Source organism: Hippocampus bargibanti, linkage group LG18 (assembly GCF_051943395.1).
Source record: "Hippocampus bargibanti isolate YZ-2025 linkage group LG18, ASM5194339v1, whole genome shotgun sequence".
NCBI classification, from domain to species: domain Eukaryota; kingdom Metazoa; phylum Chordata; class Actinopteri; order Syngnathiformes; family Syngnathidae; genus Hippocampus; species Hippocampus bargibanti.
In genome coordinates this window covers 3,401,040-3,419,018 of record NC_142751.1, presented here as the reverse complement: position 1 = coordinate 3,419,018, position 17,979 = coordinate 3,401,040, and the positions used below count along the sequence as shown (strand labels likewise).

At 46.9% G+C, this 17,979-nt stretch overlaps 1 protein-coding gene across 2 annotated transcripts; it reads right to left on the bottom strand.

The window, feature by feature from the left end:
• Nucleotides 1-3,495: 3,495 nt before the first annotated feature.
• LOC148884244 (homer protein homolog 1) lies at nucleotides 3,496-17,935 on the bottom strand. Of its 2 annotated transcripts, XM_089020826.1 has the most exons (9): nucleotides 17,785-17,935; nucleotides 14,546-14,702; nucleotides 7,810-7,941; nucleotides 7,653-7,745; nucleotides 5,818-5,859; nucleotides 5,268-5,597; nucleotides 5,068-5,178; nucleotides 4,915-4,995; nucleotides 3,496-4,390 (listed from the first exon to the last, which is right to left on the bottom strand). In XM_089020826.1, exons 1-9 carry the CDS (start codon nucleotides 17,787-17,789, stop codon nucleotides 4,202-4,204), a joined length of 1,140 nt encoding a protein of 379 aa, XP_088876952.1. In that variant the 5' UTR covers nucleotides 17,790-17,935; the 3' UTR covers nucleotides 3,496-4,201. The 2 variants fall into 2 exon arrangements, with proteins under 2 accessions (XP_088876952.1, XP_088876951.1); XM_089020825.1 differs by lacking the exon at nucleotides 5,818-5,859.
• Between the last annotated feature and the right edge of the window lie 44 nt (nucleotides 17,936-17,979).

Here is a 17,979-nt window from a genome sequence, read left to right as displayed (position 1 = left end):
AGTTCAAGACTCAGCATCCTTCTCCCGATATAGTCGCTCTCTCTCCTCTGGACATGTCCAGACCATCTCAGTCTGGCCTCTCTGACTTTCTCTCCAAAGCCTCGAATATGAGTTGTCCCTCTAATGTACTCATTCCTGATCCTATCCAACCTGGTCACTCCCAAAGAAAACCTCAACATCTTCAGCTCTGCTACCTCCAGCTCTGCTTCCTGTCTTTTCTTCAGTGGCACTGTCTCCAGTCCAAACATCACGGCTGGTCTCACCACGGTTTTATACACTTTTCCTTTCATCCCAGCTGAAACCCTTCGATCGCACATCACACCTGACATTTTTCTCCAGCCGCTCCAGCCTGCCTGGACACACTTCTTCACCTCTTTTCCACACTCTCCATTGCTCTGGACAGTTGACCCCAAGTACTTAAAATCCTCCACCTTCTTTATCTCTTCTCCCTATAGCATCACTCTTGCACTTGGATCCCTTTCATTCACACACATATATTCCGTCTTGCTGCGACTGATCTTCATTCCTCTCCTTTCCAGGGCAGATCTCCACATCTGTAGTTTCTCCGCCACCTGCTCCCCGTTCTTGCTACAGATAACAATGTCATCTGCAAACATCATGGTCCAAGGAGATTCTTGTCTAACATCGTCTGTCAGCCTGGCCATCACCATAGTAAACAAGAAAAGGCTCAGAGCTGACCCCTGGTGGAGTCCCACCTCCACCTTGAATTCCTCAGTCATACCAACAGCACACCTCACAACTATCTTACAGTCATGATACATGTCTCGTACCGCTCTAACATACTTTTCCGTCACTCCAGACTTCCTCATGCAATGCCACAGCTCTTCTCTGGGCACCCTGTCATACGCTTTCTCCAGATCTAGAAAGACACAATGCAATTCCTTCTGACCTTCTCTGTACTTCTCTATCAGCATTCTTAAAGCAAACATTGCATCTGTTGTACTCTTTTTTGGCATGAAGCCATACTGCTGCTCACAAATGTTGACTTCTGCTCTTAGTCTAGCTTCAACTACTCTTTTCCAGAGTTTCATTGTATGGCTCATCAACGTTATTCCTTTGTAATTAGTACAACGCTGCACATCTCCTTTGTTCTTAAAAATGGGCATGAGTACACTTCGTCTCCATTCTTCAGGCATCTGTTCACCATCTAAGATCTTGTTGAATAACCCAGTCAGGAACACCACCGCCACACTTCCATACCTCGATTGGTAAATCATCAGGCCCGAGTGCCTTTTCCCCCTTCATCCTCTTCAGCGCCTTCCTCACTTCATCCTTGCTAATGCTTGCTACGTCTTGGTCCACAACAGTCATGTCTTCTACTCTTTGTTCCTTCTCATTTTCCTCATTCATCAATTCTTCAAAGTACTCTTTCCATCTTACTACTTAATCACCCGAACCTGCTGCAGGTCCTTACCATCTTTGTCTCTCTGTCTCGCCAGCCTGTAAAGATCAGTCTCACCTTCCTTGCTGTCCAGCCGAGCATACAAGTCATCATAGGCCTCTTGTTTGGCCTTTGCCACCTTTACTTTAACCGTGCGCTGCATCTCCTTGTACTGCTGTCTACTCTCGTCCGTCCTCTCACTGTCCCACTTCTTCTTTGCTAACCTCTTTCTCTGTATACACTCCTGCACCTCCCCATTCCACCACCAAGTCTCCTTATCTACCTTTCTTCCACTCGATACACCAAGTACTTTCCGACCTGTGTCTCTGATTATGTTCGCTGTAGTTTGCCAGTCATCTGGAAGGACCTCTTGCCCACCCAGTGCTTGTCTTACCTCCTTCCTAAATGTCATGCAACACTCTTCCTTTTTCAACTTCCACCATTTTGTCCTCACTTCAGCCTTTGGTTTCTTCATCTTCCTCACTGCCAGCGTCATCCTACACACCACCAACCTATGCTGTCTGGCTACACTCTCACCAACCACTACTTTGCAGTCACTGATTTCCTTTAGATGGCGCCGTTGACACAAAATGTAGTCTACCTGTGTACTTCTGCCTCCACTCTTGGGTTGGATTGGATATGCCTTTATTAGTCTCACAGTGGAGAAATTTACATTTCACAGCAGCAAAGTGATGAAAGGAATGAAAGTAGAAAAACTTATAGGTCACCCTATGTTCCTGTCTCTTCTGAAAGAAAGTATTCACAATAGCCATTTGCATTCTCTTAGCAAAGTCAACCACCATCTGTCCTTCAGCGTTCCTCATCTGCAGTCCAAACCTACCCATAACCTCCTCATCACCTTTGTTTCCTGCGCCAACATGTCCATTGAAGTCTCCACCAATTACAACCCTCTCACTTCTCGGGATGTTCTGTATGACTTCATCAAAGTCCAACCAAAATTCCTCCTTCTCCGCCGGCTCACATCCTACTTGTGGGGCATACCCACAAACAACATTTACCATCACACCTTAAATTTCTAGCTTCAGACTCATCATTCTATCTGATACCCTTTTTACTTCTAAGACATTCCTAACAAACTCCTCTTTTAAGATAACCTCAACTCCATTTCTCTTCACCATGATAGAACAACTTAAACCCTGACCCTAAGCTTCTAGCCTTGCTCCCTTTCCACCCGGTCTCCTGGACACACAGTATGTCTACCTTCCTTCTCTGCATCATGTCAACCAGCTCTCTACCTTTACCTGTCATTGTTCCTACATTCAAAGTTCCTACTCTTAGTTCTATAGTCTTGGCGTTCCATCTCTCTCTTTTCCTCCGGGCACACCTCCCTCCTCTCCTTCTTCGACCAACAGTAGTCCATTTTCCACTGGCACCCTGAAGGTCAACAGTACCAATGGCGGCTGTTGGTAACCCGGGCCTCGACCGATCCGGTATGGGATTCATAGGTTTGTTTCGCATATTTGTTTTGGCAATTTTTTTTACGTCGGATGCCCTTCCTGACACAACCCTCTGTATTTATCCGGGCTTGGGACCGGCACAATAAGACACTGGCTTGTGCCCCCTTGTGGCTACATTATTTTTCAGCAATATGGCTGTCAATATTTTTTTTTCATTTTCAAACAATATGGCTGTCATTTTTTTTCATTTTTAAGCAATATGGCTGAGATATTTTTTTTTTCATTTTTAAGCAATATAGCTGCCAATTTTTTTCATTTTCAAGCAATATGGCTGCCAATATTTTTTTAAGCAATATGGCTGCCAATATTTTTAAGCAATATGGCTGTCAATATTTTTTAAGCAACATGGCTGTCAATATTTTTGTTTTTAAGCAATATGGCTGCCGATATTTTTTTCATTTTTAAGCAATATGACTGCCGAAATTTGTTTTCATTTTCAAGCAATATGGCTGCCAATTTTTTTTCATTTTTAAGTAATATGGCGGGCTACATTTTTTTAAGATGGCGGCCAACATTTTTTTTCATTTTTAAGCAATATGGCTGCCAATATTTTTGTTTATGTCATTTTCATACGTGTACGATTACAAAAAATATTAGAAAAAAATATATCGAATATCCTGAGATTTTCTTTCCCTTTATTAACAAAAATGCATCCATCTCCAATTGGATTGACTTTGAAAATAACAATTTATCAGCATCAACATTCCATTTGAAATACTTTTGACAATAAGCCCTTTAAATCGTGCGGTGTTTACAAAATTAGGTTGTTTTTTTTGGCAAGAAATCTGAAAAAACTGACTGACTAAAAGGCAACGGCCGAAAAAAAAAACATTTGGCAAAAGTACCAAAAAACTTGATAAATAGTTCCAAAAATATTGCCACTTTTTAAATAATTCTTTGTTAAATTAATGGAAAAGTTTCACCACAGAAGGTGAAGAGCAAAGTACCTGAAAGAGACGAAGCAGCACAGCAGCGGCGTCGCTGGTGTCTTATTGCTGCTCGGCGGCGTCAAGTCGTCAAGTCTTCGCACCGTTGCTTCATTTGGCTGATGACATCGTTGGGAAAAAGGAGACACCCCCCCCCCCCCCTCACAGGTTGGTTTAAGAAGCAACCGAAAAGAAAAATAACAACAAAAAATGGCGTGACGGCGGTCAAGGCATCGTCATGATCCCAGCCAGTCAACTTGGCTGCTGTAAACGAGCCGAGCGAGTACCACAAATGCGTACAAAGTGTGTAAACGTTGTGGGGACAAGCCCCGCCCACAATGGAGCAGCGACGTCCCCGGTCCACCAGGCGGCGCCAACGGATGGGTGGGCGGGGCCTAGCTGCACTCCAGCAGCTTGGAGAGAGCTTGGCGCAGCTCGCTTAACTCTGAGATCTTGCCGTCCAGCAGCTGCAGCAGCGAGCGCAGACTCTGCCGGAAGACTTGGCGCTCGCGCCGATTGGCGTTCAGCCGCTGCTCTAGCTCGCCCAGCTGCACCTCCAACGCCTGGTTACGACGCTCCACTTGCTGGAAAAAACAACAATACCTCCAAAACATCATTTTTTTTCATTTTATTTTTAAAGTGTGTTAACAGGAAGTGGCCCCAACGGTTCATCAGAATCATAATGATTGACCAAACACTTAGATTTGTGTTACTGTTTAAAGAGTTAATGGCGACGGGGGAAGGAGCTGTTTAAATGCCTGCTGAATTTGGATCGGTAGCGCCTGCCCGAGGGGGAGTCGCTGGAAAAGGTGGTGGGCGGGGTGCGTAGGGTTTAAAAGTAAAATCGTGGCTGCTTGTGAGAAGGCCACAAATTGGCAACTTGCCATTTAGCGCCTGCCTGCCTGCGAGGGGGTCACTGGGAAAGGTGGTGGGCAGGGTGTGGAGGGTTTAAAAGTAAAATCATGGCTGCTTTTAGGAAGGCAACTTGCCATTTAGCGCCCGCCTGCCTGCCTGAGAGGAGTTGCTGGAAAAGGTGGTGGGCAGGGTGCAGAGGATTTACGTGTTTTCGAGGGAGTGGGGGGGGGGGGGGGAGCTGCCCTTCTCTCACCTGTAGCTTGTGCGCGAGCGAGTCTCTTTGGGACTGAAAGCGGTTGGCACTCTGCACCTCGGCTCTGAGACACTCCAACTCCTGCCGGCGGGAACAAAAAGACTTGGTGGAGGTCGGAGTTCAAAAGCAGATGCGCCATGGCGGTGAACGTACGTCCTCCTTGGCCTTCAGCGCCGCCTCCATCTCCTCCATCGTGCGGTTCAGCTCCGTCTTGGACAATCTGGTCGCCGTGCTATGGCCGCTCACGCACTCCAGCTCCGTCACCTTTGACAGCCGCCGATTAAAAGGTCACAGGGGGTGGGAAGGTTGAACCATGTGACAATTGCGCTTGTCAATCGTGTCCCCCTGCCTACCCGTTTGTGGAGCCGCTCGGCTTCCCCCTGGTAGGCGGCCAGTTGCTGCTTCCACTGCTTGACATTGGCCGTGGATTCCAGCAGCGCTGCGGTCAGCTTGGCATTGTTGCCCTTCAACGCTGTCAACTCCGCCTCCAAATGCTTCCCGATGCCGCTGGAGGAACTACGGACGTCGGGAAAGATGGGAAGCGCGTTGTGGGAGGGTTCGGATTGGGCCTCAGCAAGCTGAAAGGGGGCCGCTGCCGCCGCCAACACCGCCAATCTCTGGTATTCATTGCTGTTCATGCTCTCGGGCGTCGGCGGGGACGGCAAAGGTCGGGTGGGGGACACCTGAACAAGACAAGTGCAAACTTTTAAGTGGAGGCAGAGGTGTCTGCGTCGCCGCTGGGGCACACGGCCGAAAAAAAGAGCACAAAGGTTCGTCCGAGGGAACGTGAAGGAGAGGATCACAGAGCCCCAGGCGGGTCCACCACGTAGGAGGCCATGGCCAGGGTTCTGGGGACGTGAGGACAAAGGAGTCACCGGGGAGGGGGTTTCACGTCACATTTACCTTCTTGGGCACGGGCAACACGCTCCTTCTGACAGCGCCGCCCTGCGGAGTTGTCGGGCAGAACAGAGGCGGGCGAGGCGGTTACGGCAATGGACGTTGGTTGCTAGCTTAGTTGCCGGCGAGGCCGATCACTCAATTTCATCGCAAAATCAATTCATCGATTCAAGAAGGGTTTTAGCAGTGGTGGACCGTCAGGGCCTGCAAGGCCTTCTCTGCTGGCCTAAAAATATCGAAATCCCAGACTTATGTGAATTCTATTTTGTCCATTAACTTTTATGAAATAATTTCAAATCTTCTTTCGGCGTCCTTTTCACCTGTTGCGCTGCTTCCAGACGTGTGTTTTCGTATACAAGCATTTAGCCAATCACATTAAAGCCACCATTTGTGACCAGGGTTAGAAATTGACTTGGACGCCTTCACAATCAGTTCTACACGCCCTGTCGCATCAAATGTGTCGATCAAACTGTTGCTCTAACCAATCAGAGTATGCGTTGGTAACCCAAGGCCTGCTGGAAAGCACTGGAAACGTCAGTTTTTGCAAATTATAATTAGCTAGTCAATTATATTATATCACTAGCCGCTAGTGATAAGAGCATACTGGCCAGAGCTAGCATCTATGGCAAGCTGCATAAGAAAATATGTTGTTGTGTTTATTTAACAGCAGTTTTGTCAAGCCACAATGGCTGAAAGAGAAGAAATGGATTTGGTTGCAGAATGACTGTTCAAGCCATTTTCAAGTCGGACTTTTCAAGAATTGATGAACATCATTAAGAAAGGACAGCTCCGAAGCTAGCAAAAATAGCAAATAATATTACCATTTTATTGGGTTATCATGAATCCACACGTTTATCGTAAAAATGTGAACAGTATTTTAGTTTCTTCACTGTCACAAGTTATTTCCCGGCTAACGGTACCCTCTAGTGGACGTGTAGTAAATCACACTTGCAGCTGTGGGTTAATTCAGACATAGCACTACTGAAGGCCTAAGGTTGACATGCACGATTTTAGTAATACAGTAAAGTATCGTTATATCGATATTCAAGGGAGTATTCAAGGGAGAAAAAATATCGATATAACCGGGACTATCGATATATCCGACCCTGTTTGCATGTAATTTTCTTCGTGCGTGCATAGAAATAGTATCGATATAACCGGGACTATCGATATATCAGATATCGATATAACGAGACTTTACTGTACTAATAATAATAATACTAATAATAATACTAATAATACTACTAGAGCAGACATTTAAACAGCTTCTTACCCATTAACTCTTTGAACTCTTTCAACAGTAGCCCAAATAGAACTGTATAGTGCCACTTAGCAATTTTTTGATGATGATACTAGTGCAGCGTGTTCAACCGGAAACAAATTCCTTATGTGTTCTAAATACTTGGCAATAAAGATGATTGTGATAATAATAATAATAATAATAATAATACATTTAATTTCAAAGCACCTTTCAAAACTCTCAAGGACACTTTTTTTTCTGGGTGAGCAGCGACAGCCATTTGCGCCAGTGTTCACTCTACCCGGAAGTAACTCATTGGCATTCGACTCAGCATGACTCTGACTTGATCTTGGCTTTACTCCCTGCTTTCTACTATCTTTGTGACTGCTTTATTTCCTTTATATGACAGCTAGGAATCGAGTTGATTGGTAACCATGATTTTGGACGCCAATCCAATTTAGATTTGACAGATTCTTTGGTTCAAAGTGCTTATTTGAGACGGTCGCTAACACAAAGTTGTTCACAGGTAGCCAACTTAGCTCAATTTGTTTTATGCCCCTCTGGAAAGAAAAATAAAGTGCGATGAGTAAAGAAAATCTACCTGCGGGGGAGCGCCGGTTAGCTCCACCTTCTCTTGCGATTTCTCCTTGGCGAGTCGTGCCGCCTCCTTGAACTCTGCAAACTTTTCCGCGAACTGAAAAGAAAAGCCATTAGTTGTCGCCGATCTGGCGCTGTAAATAAATCCAAGCTTTCCCAACCTTGCTCAGGTGGCCCTCGCACGAGAAGCCCAGCCCGTAGACGGTGTTGGCGCGGCTGTCGGCCCACTGGCCAAATTTCTGTGAGGTCTTGGTGAAGGTCATGTTGGGGGTGATGGTGCTGTTGATCACAGCCTGTCGGGGGCCACAGTGAGACAGCCGGGTGACTCCGGATTATTTTTGACAATGGTTTGAGGTTTTTTTTCGAGTGAAAGAGCGGAGGGCAAATCCATTAAAATTAGATTTTTTGCATTCTTTTAGGGGATTGTTTGGCTTCACTTCCATAAAAACATTTTGCTTTCATTTCAAGGGTCAGGAACTTTTTTGACAAAGAGAGCCATAAAAGTAAAATACTGTACAGTGATACCTCAGGTTACGAATGCTTTAGCTCATGAACTTTTCGCCTCACGAATATTAAATTCGGGAGCATATATTCTTGGCTGACGAACTAGTTTTCAGCGGACAAACCAAACCATGCGGTGGCTGGTGGACTAGTTTTCGTCCCCCCCTTCTTTGAGTGTGGATGTGGTTTGTTATCGAGTGGAGTACTTTTGCTATTATTGGAGCGAGAAAAGACCCCACCACAGGCTAGTGTTAAGCCGAAGAGGACGCAAAAGAAAAACTTCTGTTGATTTGGATGAACAAAAAGCAGCTAGCAGGGGACAGTGTGAGTGAGGGTATTATCGCCGAGAAAGCACGGCAACTTCACTCGGATATCATCAAGAACAACTACATCAACGACCATCACAACGGTAAAAAAAACGACTTGATTATACATTACAGTTTATTTCTTCCATTATAATCCAGTCGCACATTTAAGGTCTATTTTGTATAGTTTTAAACCACATTGTATTGTACTTAGAAAAGTATTGTGATGTCACGAGAGGCTGTGTCCTGGAGGGCAAATACATCCCCCTAAGATGGCTCCACCCAGAGAGAGTCTTGGCCCCATCTGGTGGAAGGCAGCAATTAAAACCACAGACCTGCAGCTGATCAGGGCGGGATTGGCAGGCAAGTCTCTTAAGGCAGAGAGCCTCTGAGTGGGCAGTTTTGGGGAAAGACAAGCTCGATTGCTGTGCTCTGTGAAGAAGTTGATTGCTGCGTGGAACTCATTGCCAGTTGAGACCACACGACAGGACACTGGATTTGGACCTTGCTAAGGTGGCTAGGCTACATGAGGAGGACGTCAAGAGGGGTGAGGCCTAGAGACTCTTGGAAAAGAACTCCGTCTTCAATTTTACCTCAGAAGAGACTTTATTTTGATTTAAGTATTGGAAGAGCCACTATTCAAACCTTTGTTGCTTGTGAATCCCCCCTGAAACCTATGATTAAAACCTTTGTTTGTATCCAAACCTGTCGTCCATTGCACTTCTTGTCCTGTCCCGCTGAGAGCCAGCCTCTCATGCTATCACATATGGTGGGGGATGCGGGCACTGGACAAGCGTTAGTAGGTGCATGGACATTGATGGTTTGTGTTATGGTTTTTCTAAATTGAAAATATCCTCAATTACAAAAAAAAAAAAAAAAATGGAGGACATTTTGAAAACCCTGCTTGAAAGTCAGGAAGCCCAATATCAGGCCAATTTGGCTCTCCTGGAGGAGCAAAGGAGAGCCAATGAACTGAAGGCAGAGGAATTGCTCTTGCAAAAACAAATGGCCGCCAAGAACTTGCCCCGGGTGAAGGCGGGGGATTTTTTAGCCAAGATGGGGGTGACGGATGATATTGAGGCGTACCTGCATACATTTGAAGCAACAGCCACTCGAGAAAAGTGGCCCAAGCAGCAGTGGGTGGGATTGCTTGCACCCTTCCTGACAGGGGAATCGCTGAATGCTGTCCTGGACTTGACCGCAGACAGAGCAGAAGACTACGACTATTTAAAAGCTGAATTCTCAGCAGACATGGGCTCACCAAGTTCGGGATGGCATAGCGCTTCCACACCTGGACTTTCCAGCCAGACCAACCTCCACGGGCACAGATGCACGAATTGGCCCGCATCGCACGGAAGTGGCTGGAACCGGAAAGGAGCACGGCAGCTGAGGTGGTCGAGGCCATTGTCGTGGATCGCTACTTACGAGCCCTGCCCTATGAGGCGAAAAGGATAATCAGTCAGCAGTCGCTGACTACTGCGTGTCAAACAGTAGCAGCGGTGGAGCAGTACCAGGCCACAGCGGAGATGCTGCGAACGACCAAGAGGGAAATCGGCAACATATCCCCACCCCGGACTGAAATGGCCCGCCCAAAGTTGCCCAAGCCCACCAACACAGCCAAGATTGCTCCAGGTGGTGTCAGAGGTCCACCCAGGCAGTGGCGGACGCCCAGTGGCACCGAAACCAGACGATGCTACAGATGCGGAGAGACGGGACACATCTCATGGCAGTGTGGAAAACCAACGGAAGAGTCCATGCCGTCCGTTGACTCTTCCAGTGCCCACCCTGCTCATTATGCCTCCCTCCTAGGGTGAAGTGACAGCTCACTAACAAGGCCCCCCACCTGTCCGGTGACAGTGAATCAACAGGATGTTGAAGCCCTGCTGGACTCCGGAAGCCTGGTCACCTTGGTGCGCCAAACGCTGGTCGATCCAACCAGGTTGTCTCCAGAGAAACCCCTTCCAGTCTCCTGCGTCCACGGAGACACCAGAGAGTACCACACTACTGAACTCACCATGACCACAACCAAGGGAATCATCCGCATGGTAGCCGGTGTGGTTGACTCTCTCCCTGTCCCCCTCCTGATTGGACGCGACTGCCCGGCCTTTCACCCACTGTGGAGAGAAACACAGGAAAGACTGACCCGACTACCTCGGAAGGGGAGAGCCTGTGCTCTCCTAGGGACAGCAGATGCACCACCGGAGACGGAGTCTGGCCCAGAGACCGCCGAGGAAACTCCAGCCCCAGAAAATCTCCCGGCTTCCAGTAGTGATGAGAACCCAGGGACTCAGAAGCTGCCTCCTCTAACAGGCCGGTATGGTACAGCCCAGTTACAGGATCCTACCCTTGCCAACGCCATGAAGAATGTGCAGGTTTTAGAGGGTGTAGTACTGGGGGAAAGGACCACAACCACACCGAGCTACAGTACTGGACTTGGCACACACACACCTGCTAGGGGGACACCTAGGGGTCGAAAAGACAAAAGAGAGAATCTTGCAACGGTACTTCTGGCCAGGGGTGCACAAGGATGTGGAGAACTAGTCGTTCTTGCCCCGAGTGCCAACAGGTGGCGCCCAAGCCCACATACAGAAACCCGCTCATTCCCTTACCCATCATTGAGACCCTTTTTCAGAGGCTTGGGCTGGACATAGTCGGACCTCTACCAAAAAGTGCTAGGGGACACCAGTATATTTTGGTTATGATGGATTATGCCACTCGGTTCCCAGAAGCTGTTCCCCTCAGAAAGGCTACCACAAAGCAGATCGCAAAGGAACTGTTTGCTCTCGCCAGCCGGGTAGGGATCCCAAAGGAGATACTGACCGACCAGGGAAGCCCCTTTATGTCCAAGGTCATGAAGGACCTGTGTGCCCTGCTCAAGGTCAAGCAACTGAGAACCTCCATCTACCACCCACAGACAGATGGATTGGTAGAACGATTCAACAAGACACTCAAGGCCATGATGAGGAAAGTTATCAAAGATGGCCGAAACTGGTATCAACTGCTACAACAACTACTTGCTGTTTGCCGTGAGGGAGGTACCACAGTCTTCTACCGGTTTCTCACCCTTTGAGTTGTTGTACTCTTACAGACCCCGGGGACTGCTGGATATCGCCAAAGAGGCTTGGGAAGAGCAGCCGTGCCGACAACGTACCCTCATCGAGCATGTGGGGGACATGCGGGAAAGGATGAGGGCCATTTATCCGATAGTGCGAGAACACATGGAAGCGGCCCAACGAAAGCAGCAAGCCTCCTACAATAGACCTGCCCAGCCTCGAGAGTTCAAGCCAGGGGACAGAGTGCTGGTCTTGGTGCCAACCGTGTAGTGCAAGTTCCTGGCATCCTGGCAGGGGCCCTTTGAGGTCATCGAACGCGTGGGGGAGGTAAACTACAAGGTGAGGCAACCTGGTAAGAGGAAACCTGAGCAGATTTATCACGTTAACCTCCTAAAGAAGTGGCATGCCAGAGAGGCGCTGTTTAGTTGCCTACCCCCCAGCGAGGCGAAGGAACCGGCCAGAGAAGACATCCAGATGGGTCTAAATTTGTCCCCACACCAACGCCAGATGACCCTCGAATTGGTTGAGCGTAACCAAGACGTCTTCTCCTCCATACCTGGACACACAGATGTGGTGCAACACGAGATACGCACCACGCCTGGAAAAACAGTACACCAGCGTCCATACCGTGTGTCAGAGGCCCGTAAGACAGCTATACAGGAGGAGATCAGGAAGATGCTGGAACTTGGAGTAATCGAGGAGTCCCAAAGCGCGTGGGCGAGTCCGATCGTGTTGGTCCCCAAGCCAGACAGGTCAATACGATTCTGTAATGACTATAGGAAGTTGAATGAGGTGTCCGAATTTGATGCTTATCCAATGCCTCGTGTTGACGATCTCATTGACTCCCTGGGACAGGCACGCTTCATCACCACTCTCGACCTCACAAAGGGATATTGGCAGGTGCCCCTGACCCCAACATCAAAAGAGAAGACAGCCTTCGCCACACCTGAGGGACTCTACCAATACACCAGGCTCCCGTTTGGTCTCCATGGAGCACCCGCCATGTTTCAGCGCCTAATGGATCGGATTCTCACCCCACACAAGAGGTACGCAGCAGCATACTTGGATGATGGTGTCATACAGAGTCCTGACTGGGAGAGTCACTTACCCCGAGTGCAAGCTGTGATTGACTCCCTCAGAAAAGCAGGTCTCACAGCAAACCCGAAAAAGTGCAGGTTGGCATTTGGCGAAACCAACTACCTGGGCTACACTATAGGACGGGGGCTGGTGAAGCCTCAAGAAGCAAAACTACGGGCTATACAAGATTGGCTCCAACCCCTTACCAAGAAGCAGGTGAGGTCGTTCTTAGACATGGCTGGCTACTATAGACGCTTTATTGCTGACTTCGCTACTATAGCAGCCCCCATGACAGAATTGACGACCAAAAAACACTCCCGATTGGTGAAATGGAGCCCAGAGGCCGAAATGGCCTTCGCCAATCTAAAACAGGCACTGTGTTCCCGTCCGATCCTGGTGGCACCAGACTTCAGCAAGGACTTCTTGGTGCAAGCGGATGCATCAGAAGTTGGTCTGGGGGCTGTACTCTCGCAAGTACATGGAGGAGAGGAACATCCCATCCTGTACCTTAGCAGGAAGCTGTTGCCCAGGGAAAAAAAACTATTCCACAGTAGAGAAGGAGTGCCTTGCCATCACATGGGCGCTGGAGTCATTGCGCTTCTATCTCCTGGGAACACGTTTCACAGTGGTCTCTGATCATGCTCCTCTCCAATGGATGGCCCGGAACAAGGAGACCAACAGCAGAGTAACCAGGTGGTTCTTGAATCTGCAGGCCTTTAACTTCTCTGTTGTCCACAGGGCTGGCAAGCGCCAAGGCAATGCAGATGCCCTCTGCCGAAGGGAGGCCTTCCTGGCCTGTTTCGCATCCTTCACCCCGCAGAGGACATCGGTCTCAAGGGGGGGGGATGTGTGATGTCACGAGAGGCTGTGTGGTGGAGGGCAAATACATCCCCCTAAGATGGCTCCACCCAGAGAGAGTCTTGGCCCCATCTGGTGGAAGGCAGCACTTAAAACCACACACCTGCAGCTGATCAGGGCGGGATTGGCAGGACCACACGACAGGACACTGGATTTGGACCTTGCTAAGGTGGCTAGGCTACACGAGGAGGACGTCAAGAGGGGTGAGGCTTAGAGACTCTTGGAAAAGAAGTCCGTCTTCAGTTTTACCTCAGGAGAGACTTTATTTTGATTTAAGTATTGGAAGAGACACTATTCAAACCTTTGTTTCTTGTGAATCCCCCCTGAAACCTATGATTAAAACCTTTGTTTGTATCCAAACCTGTCGTCCATTGCACTTCTTGTCCTGTCCCGCTGAGAGCCAGCCTCTCATGGTATCACAGTATTTAGAAATGTTTTTCAGTGAGAGCCACACGCGCACACACACGCGCACGCAGGCACACACGTGATTTCAACAAAATGTCAGAATTTTCAAATAACTTTGTGATAGTACTCACCATTAACATAAATGGTTTTCCGTTCCTTATGATTGGTAAAAACAAATCCAGCCGAACGATCAGAATGAAAGTCAACTTGCTGGGTCCATACGCGAAATGACTGCTTGCTAGCCTGCACATGGCACATTAGCTTTCACACTTGCTTTCTGCTGTCTCTTGCAAAAGTATATTGATGCTAATGTTAGCGTGGGGCTTGTCAAAGTGCCACTGACATTAAACTGTTTCATCCATCAATGGTATTGCAAATTAGAATCACGGCAGAACGTTTTCTCTACACAAAGGCGAATCCTTCAATCCATCCCAACATTAAGTGTACGATACTCTTAATTTTTTTTTTTACTCGTCGGGCTTATTTAAAAGGGACATTGACCTGTTTCAACATAAACAGTCAGTATCATCCAATCAAAACAGCGCTGTGCGCCCACTGCAGCCCAAACAGGACATGAACAGCGAAAAAGTGAGAATATGTATTTCGTTTTATCGGCGAGACAGATGCAATCATCAAAAGAGCCATAGGTTCCTGACTCCTGTACTATGGCATTGGGTGTCTACTTGGTGAGAACCGACCTTGGATCCCTCCAGGCTGATGATGCGGTAAACGTTCCTGGTGCTGTCAAAGAAGTAAGAGACGGGTATGGCGTGTTTGCTGGTCGGCAGCCAGTTCTTCTTGGTAGTCGGGTCGATCTGGAAGGTGTGCGCCCGCGTGCTGAAGATGGGCTGCTCACTGCAAGGGGGCACACATGCTGGGTGATTTTTCAAATCATACGCGGAATAACGTGAGGGCATCAATGTTGCCGTTGACCGTGTGGGGTCGTCACGCTCAAATTGGAAACTACAGCGATACCTTAGCTTCTGAACGCTTTAGCTCACAAACCTTTCGCATTACGAACATTAAATTCGCGAGCATATAGTCTCGGCTCCCGAACTACTTAGCGGCAGACGAACCACACCTCACAGCGCCACGGTGACTGGCAGAAATAGTTTTCCACACCCATGTTCTTTGAGTGCAGACGTAGTTTGTTATTGAGTGGAGTACTTATGGTATTATGGGAGCGAAAAAGACCCCACCACAGGCTACTGTTAAGCCAAAGAGGACACAAAAGCAAAATTTTGGATTTGGATTTTATTTGGATTAATGAAAAGCAGCTAGCAGGGGACAGTGTGAGTGAAGGTATCATCACAGAGAAAGTTTGGCAACTTTACTCGGATATCATCAAGAGACAACCTGGAAGTTTGTCATACATTGACAACTACAATCACAAAGGTAAATAAAACACATTTATTATATAGTACAGTTTATTTCTTTCATTACAGTACAATAGCACATTTATTAGACATAAAATAAGGTACATTTTGTGTTGTTTTAAGGCTTATTTAGTAGAAAATTATGTTTAATGGGGACCTGGGAATGGATTATTCTCATTTTAATGGTTTCTTCTGGAAAATAAATGTTTGGAAGACCAATTTTTCACCTTTCACGCACTTTCTGGGAACCAATGAAGTTTGTAAGATGAGATATCACGGTACCTAATGACTTTGAGTGTATGTGGCTTTAAAAGTAATATTTTCAGCACAGGCATGATTCAAATTTCACCTTTGATTTTTTTTGCAAGTGGCCATTGTTCAAACTTAATCCCTTTTCGTAGTCCAAATAAAATGCGCCAAAGCGACCGGGACTGAAGTCACAGGAATTTGTTCTTTTGAAAGAGGCCGTTCGTTACCCGGCACAGTATCACCATCACCACCATCATCGTAAGAACCTTCCTGTGATTTGGTGTGAATGGCTATATCAATAAAATATGCGCACGTGATGGGCTCCTCCCATAGAAATAGATAGGTTTAGAAGTGCCCAAAGGAGGCAATAGCATTGCGCCCCGCGGTCACCAGGTCGTGACATCATTGATGGCGTCACGAGTTGTAGCCTCTGACACAGTTCTGTACCATATGAATAATTTTTGCTCGTTTTCCGTCAATTTTCTTCCGGTATTCGACGAAATTCTAATACTTTGTGGCTAAATATGTTTTAGAAGACAACTACTTCACTCTCACTTCGTCTTTCGGCGTGATGTGAAGTCGGACAAGTCCAAAAACCTCAACTTTCAAGATCAGATATGCTTTGGATTATAATTTTTTTATAATCCAAAACATACAATTGCAATTAAATACACCACTATTGATGTATATTTATTCAGAGTCTAAAAATGTTATGAATAATAGAAATGACAGCTCTTTAAGATTGAAAATTCGAATACATTGTATAATTATCTTTTGAGTGTGATTGTAACCAATCTTCAAACGTGAAAAAATAACATTCATAAAGAATGATCATACTTAATTGGTGATTAGAATTGGACTAAATCAGAAATTGTAGAGGATTAGGTAACACTGTGTATACTGTATAGTGTATATATGTGTGAAATCTACAACGAATCAAAAAGATCAAGAAGTAATTATTAGTATGTTGTATGAGCAGAGTCGGCTAACCTGGGGCGCGTTTCACTAAACTTTGCTATTTAGCAATATTGCTAAGCGTTAACAATATTGCTAAATGATGTTTAGTGAGACACGTTTTTAGCGTTAACAATGAACTTAGCAATATATTAGCAATATTGCTAAGTTAGCAATGTTTAGTGAAACGCACACCCCTGCAGTTCAAATTTAGTGTCGAATTAGTTACATGGTTGAGGAGGCAGAGCCAATTCAATTTCATACTAATGAAGGACAGCTAGAACGTACTTATACACGGTCGAAGATCGAAAACAGGACGAAAATTAGTCGCTAAAACATCGCAAAACGATTTTTTTTTCTTTTTATAGAAATTTCATTTTCACTCACTTGAAGAACGAAATTCCTTTGTTTTTCAGCTTGTAGTTGAAGCATCCGTAAGCGAAACATTGCGGCCCCCAACTGTTGTTCCTTTTTACAGCATCCATACGTTAAATAGACCTAAATACGCTCAAAACTATCTTATTTCTATGCCAAACCAAGCCACGTTACTATGGACGCTACAACTCGTGCCGTCACTTCCGGGTTTGCCATCAACCTCGTCTCGACACCACTTCTAAACCTATCTATTTCTATGGCTCCTCCCCAGCGTAATTCTCAATAATCTGACTGCAAAACAAGCAGCCGTTTTTGGCAGCAGTACACCGCCATGACTGATAGATGCTGCATCGCCATGACAACGAAGCAACAGGCCACGTGATGATAATGGCTTGTTTCGATGTTATGTACAGTTTAAAATGTGTTATCAAGGTGATGTCAATCTTCATACCATAACAAGTATGTTCAATTGAGGGGAATGTTGCATCTTCGCGATCTTACAAAACTTTAATTTTGAGAATAAAATGCTACATTCTCCATTATTTTGACGAGAATAATTTTTACTTCTGGGAGGTAAGACCTCGCCGTTAAAGGAGGTGCACTCGCTCAATTGACCAGTCAAAGAAGTCAACTGCTGACTTTCGGACAAAAGTCGTGTGAGAGCATTTCCACCCACTGCCCGAATGGCGACGGCGCCTTGCAGAATTGCCACGCGTGTGTGTGAGTGGATTTCTTGACAGCTGCTGTCCAAGCGAGCGGCTTTAATCTCCCTCCTCGTGAGCGTTGATTAGCGAGCCAGCGGCGGCTAAGCAGCTAGGCTAGGCTAGTAACGGCTTTCCGTGCAGCCAATGTTGATAGAGCGTGGACGAGCTGCCGTCAAGTGACGCGCACGAACGTGCCGTAGAGAGCAAAAAAAAAAACAATCCACGCCGAGCGCTTTGGTTTGAGCACCGCAAGGCAAATAACAAGCTCCGGGTACGTACCCCATAGTTGCTGGCGTCGTCCCAACGGCCCCGAAGACGGCGGCTCTCCTCCAGCCGCTGGTCCCGTCGCTTCTGTCCTCGCCGTCACGATTCACTCTGACATGACTTGACGTGTTGGCGGCCGTCGGTTCGTGCGTGCCCGAAGTTGCATGATGATGATGACCGCGAAGCGTCTGCCTCCGCCGCCCGGCTAGC

Bases quoted from the DNA above. Each gene is read 5' to 3' on its own strand.
- LOC148884244 (XM_089020826.1), bottom strand. The intron at 7,746-7,809 runs GTTGGGAAAGCT...TTTTCTTTTCAG, and splicing joins GCGAGGGCCACCTGAGCAAG to TTCGCGGAAAAGTTTGCAGA. The intron at 5,179-5,267 runs GTAGGCAGGGGG...CGGCTGTCAAAG, and splicing joins CCGAGCGGCTCCACAAACGG to GTGACGGAGCTGGAGTGCGT.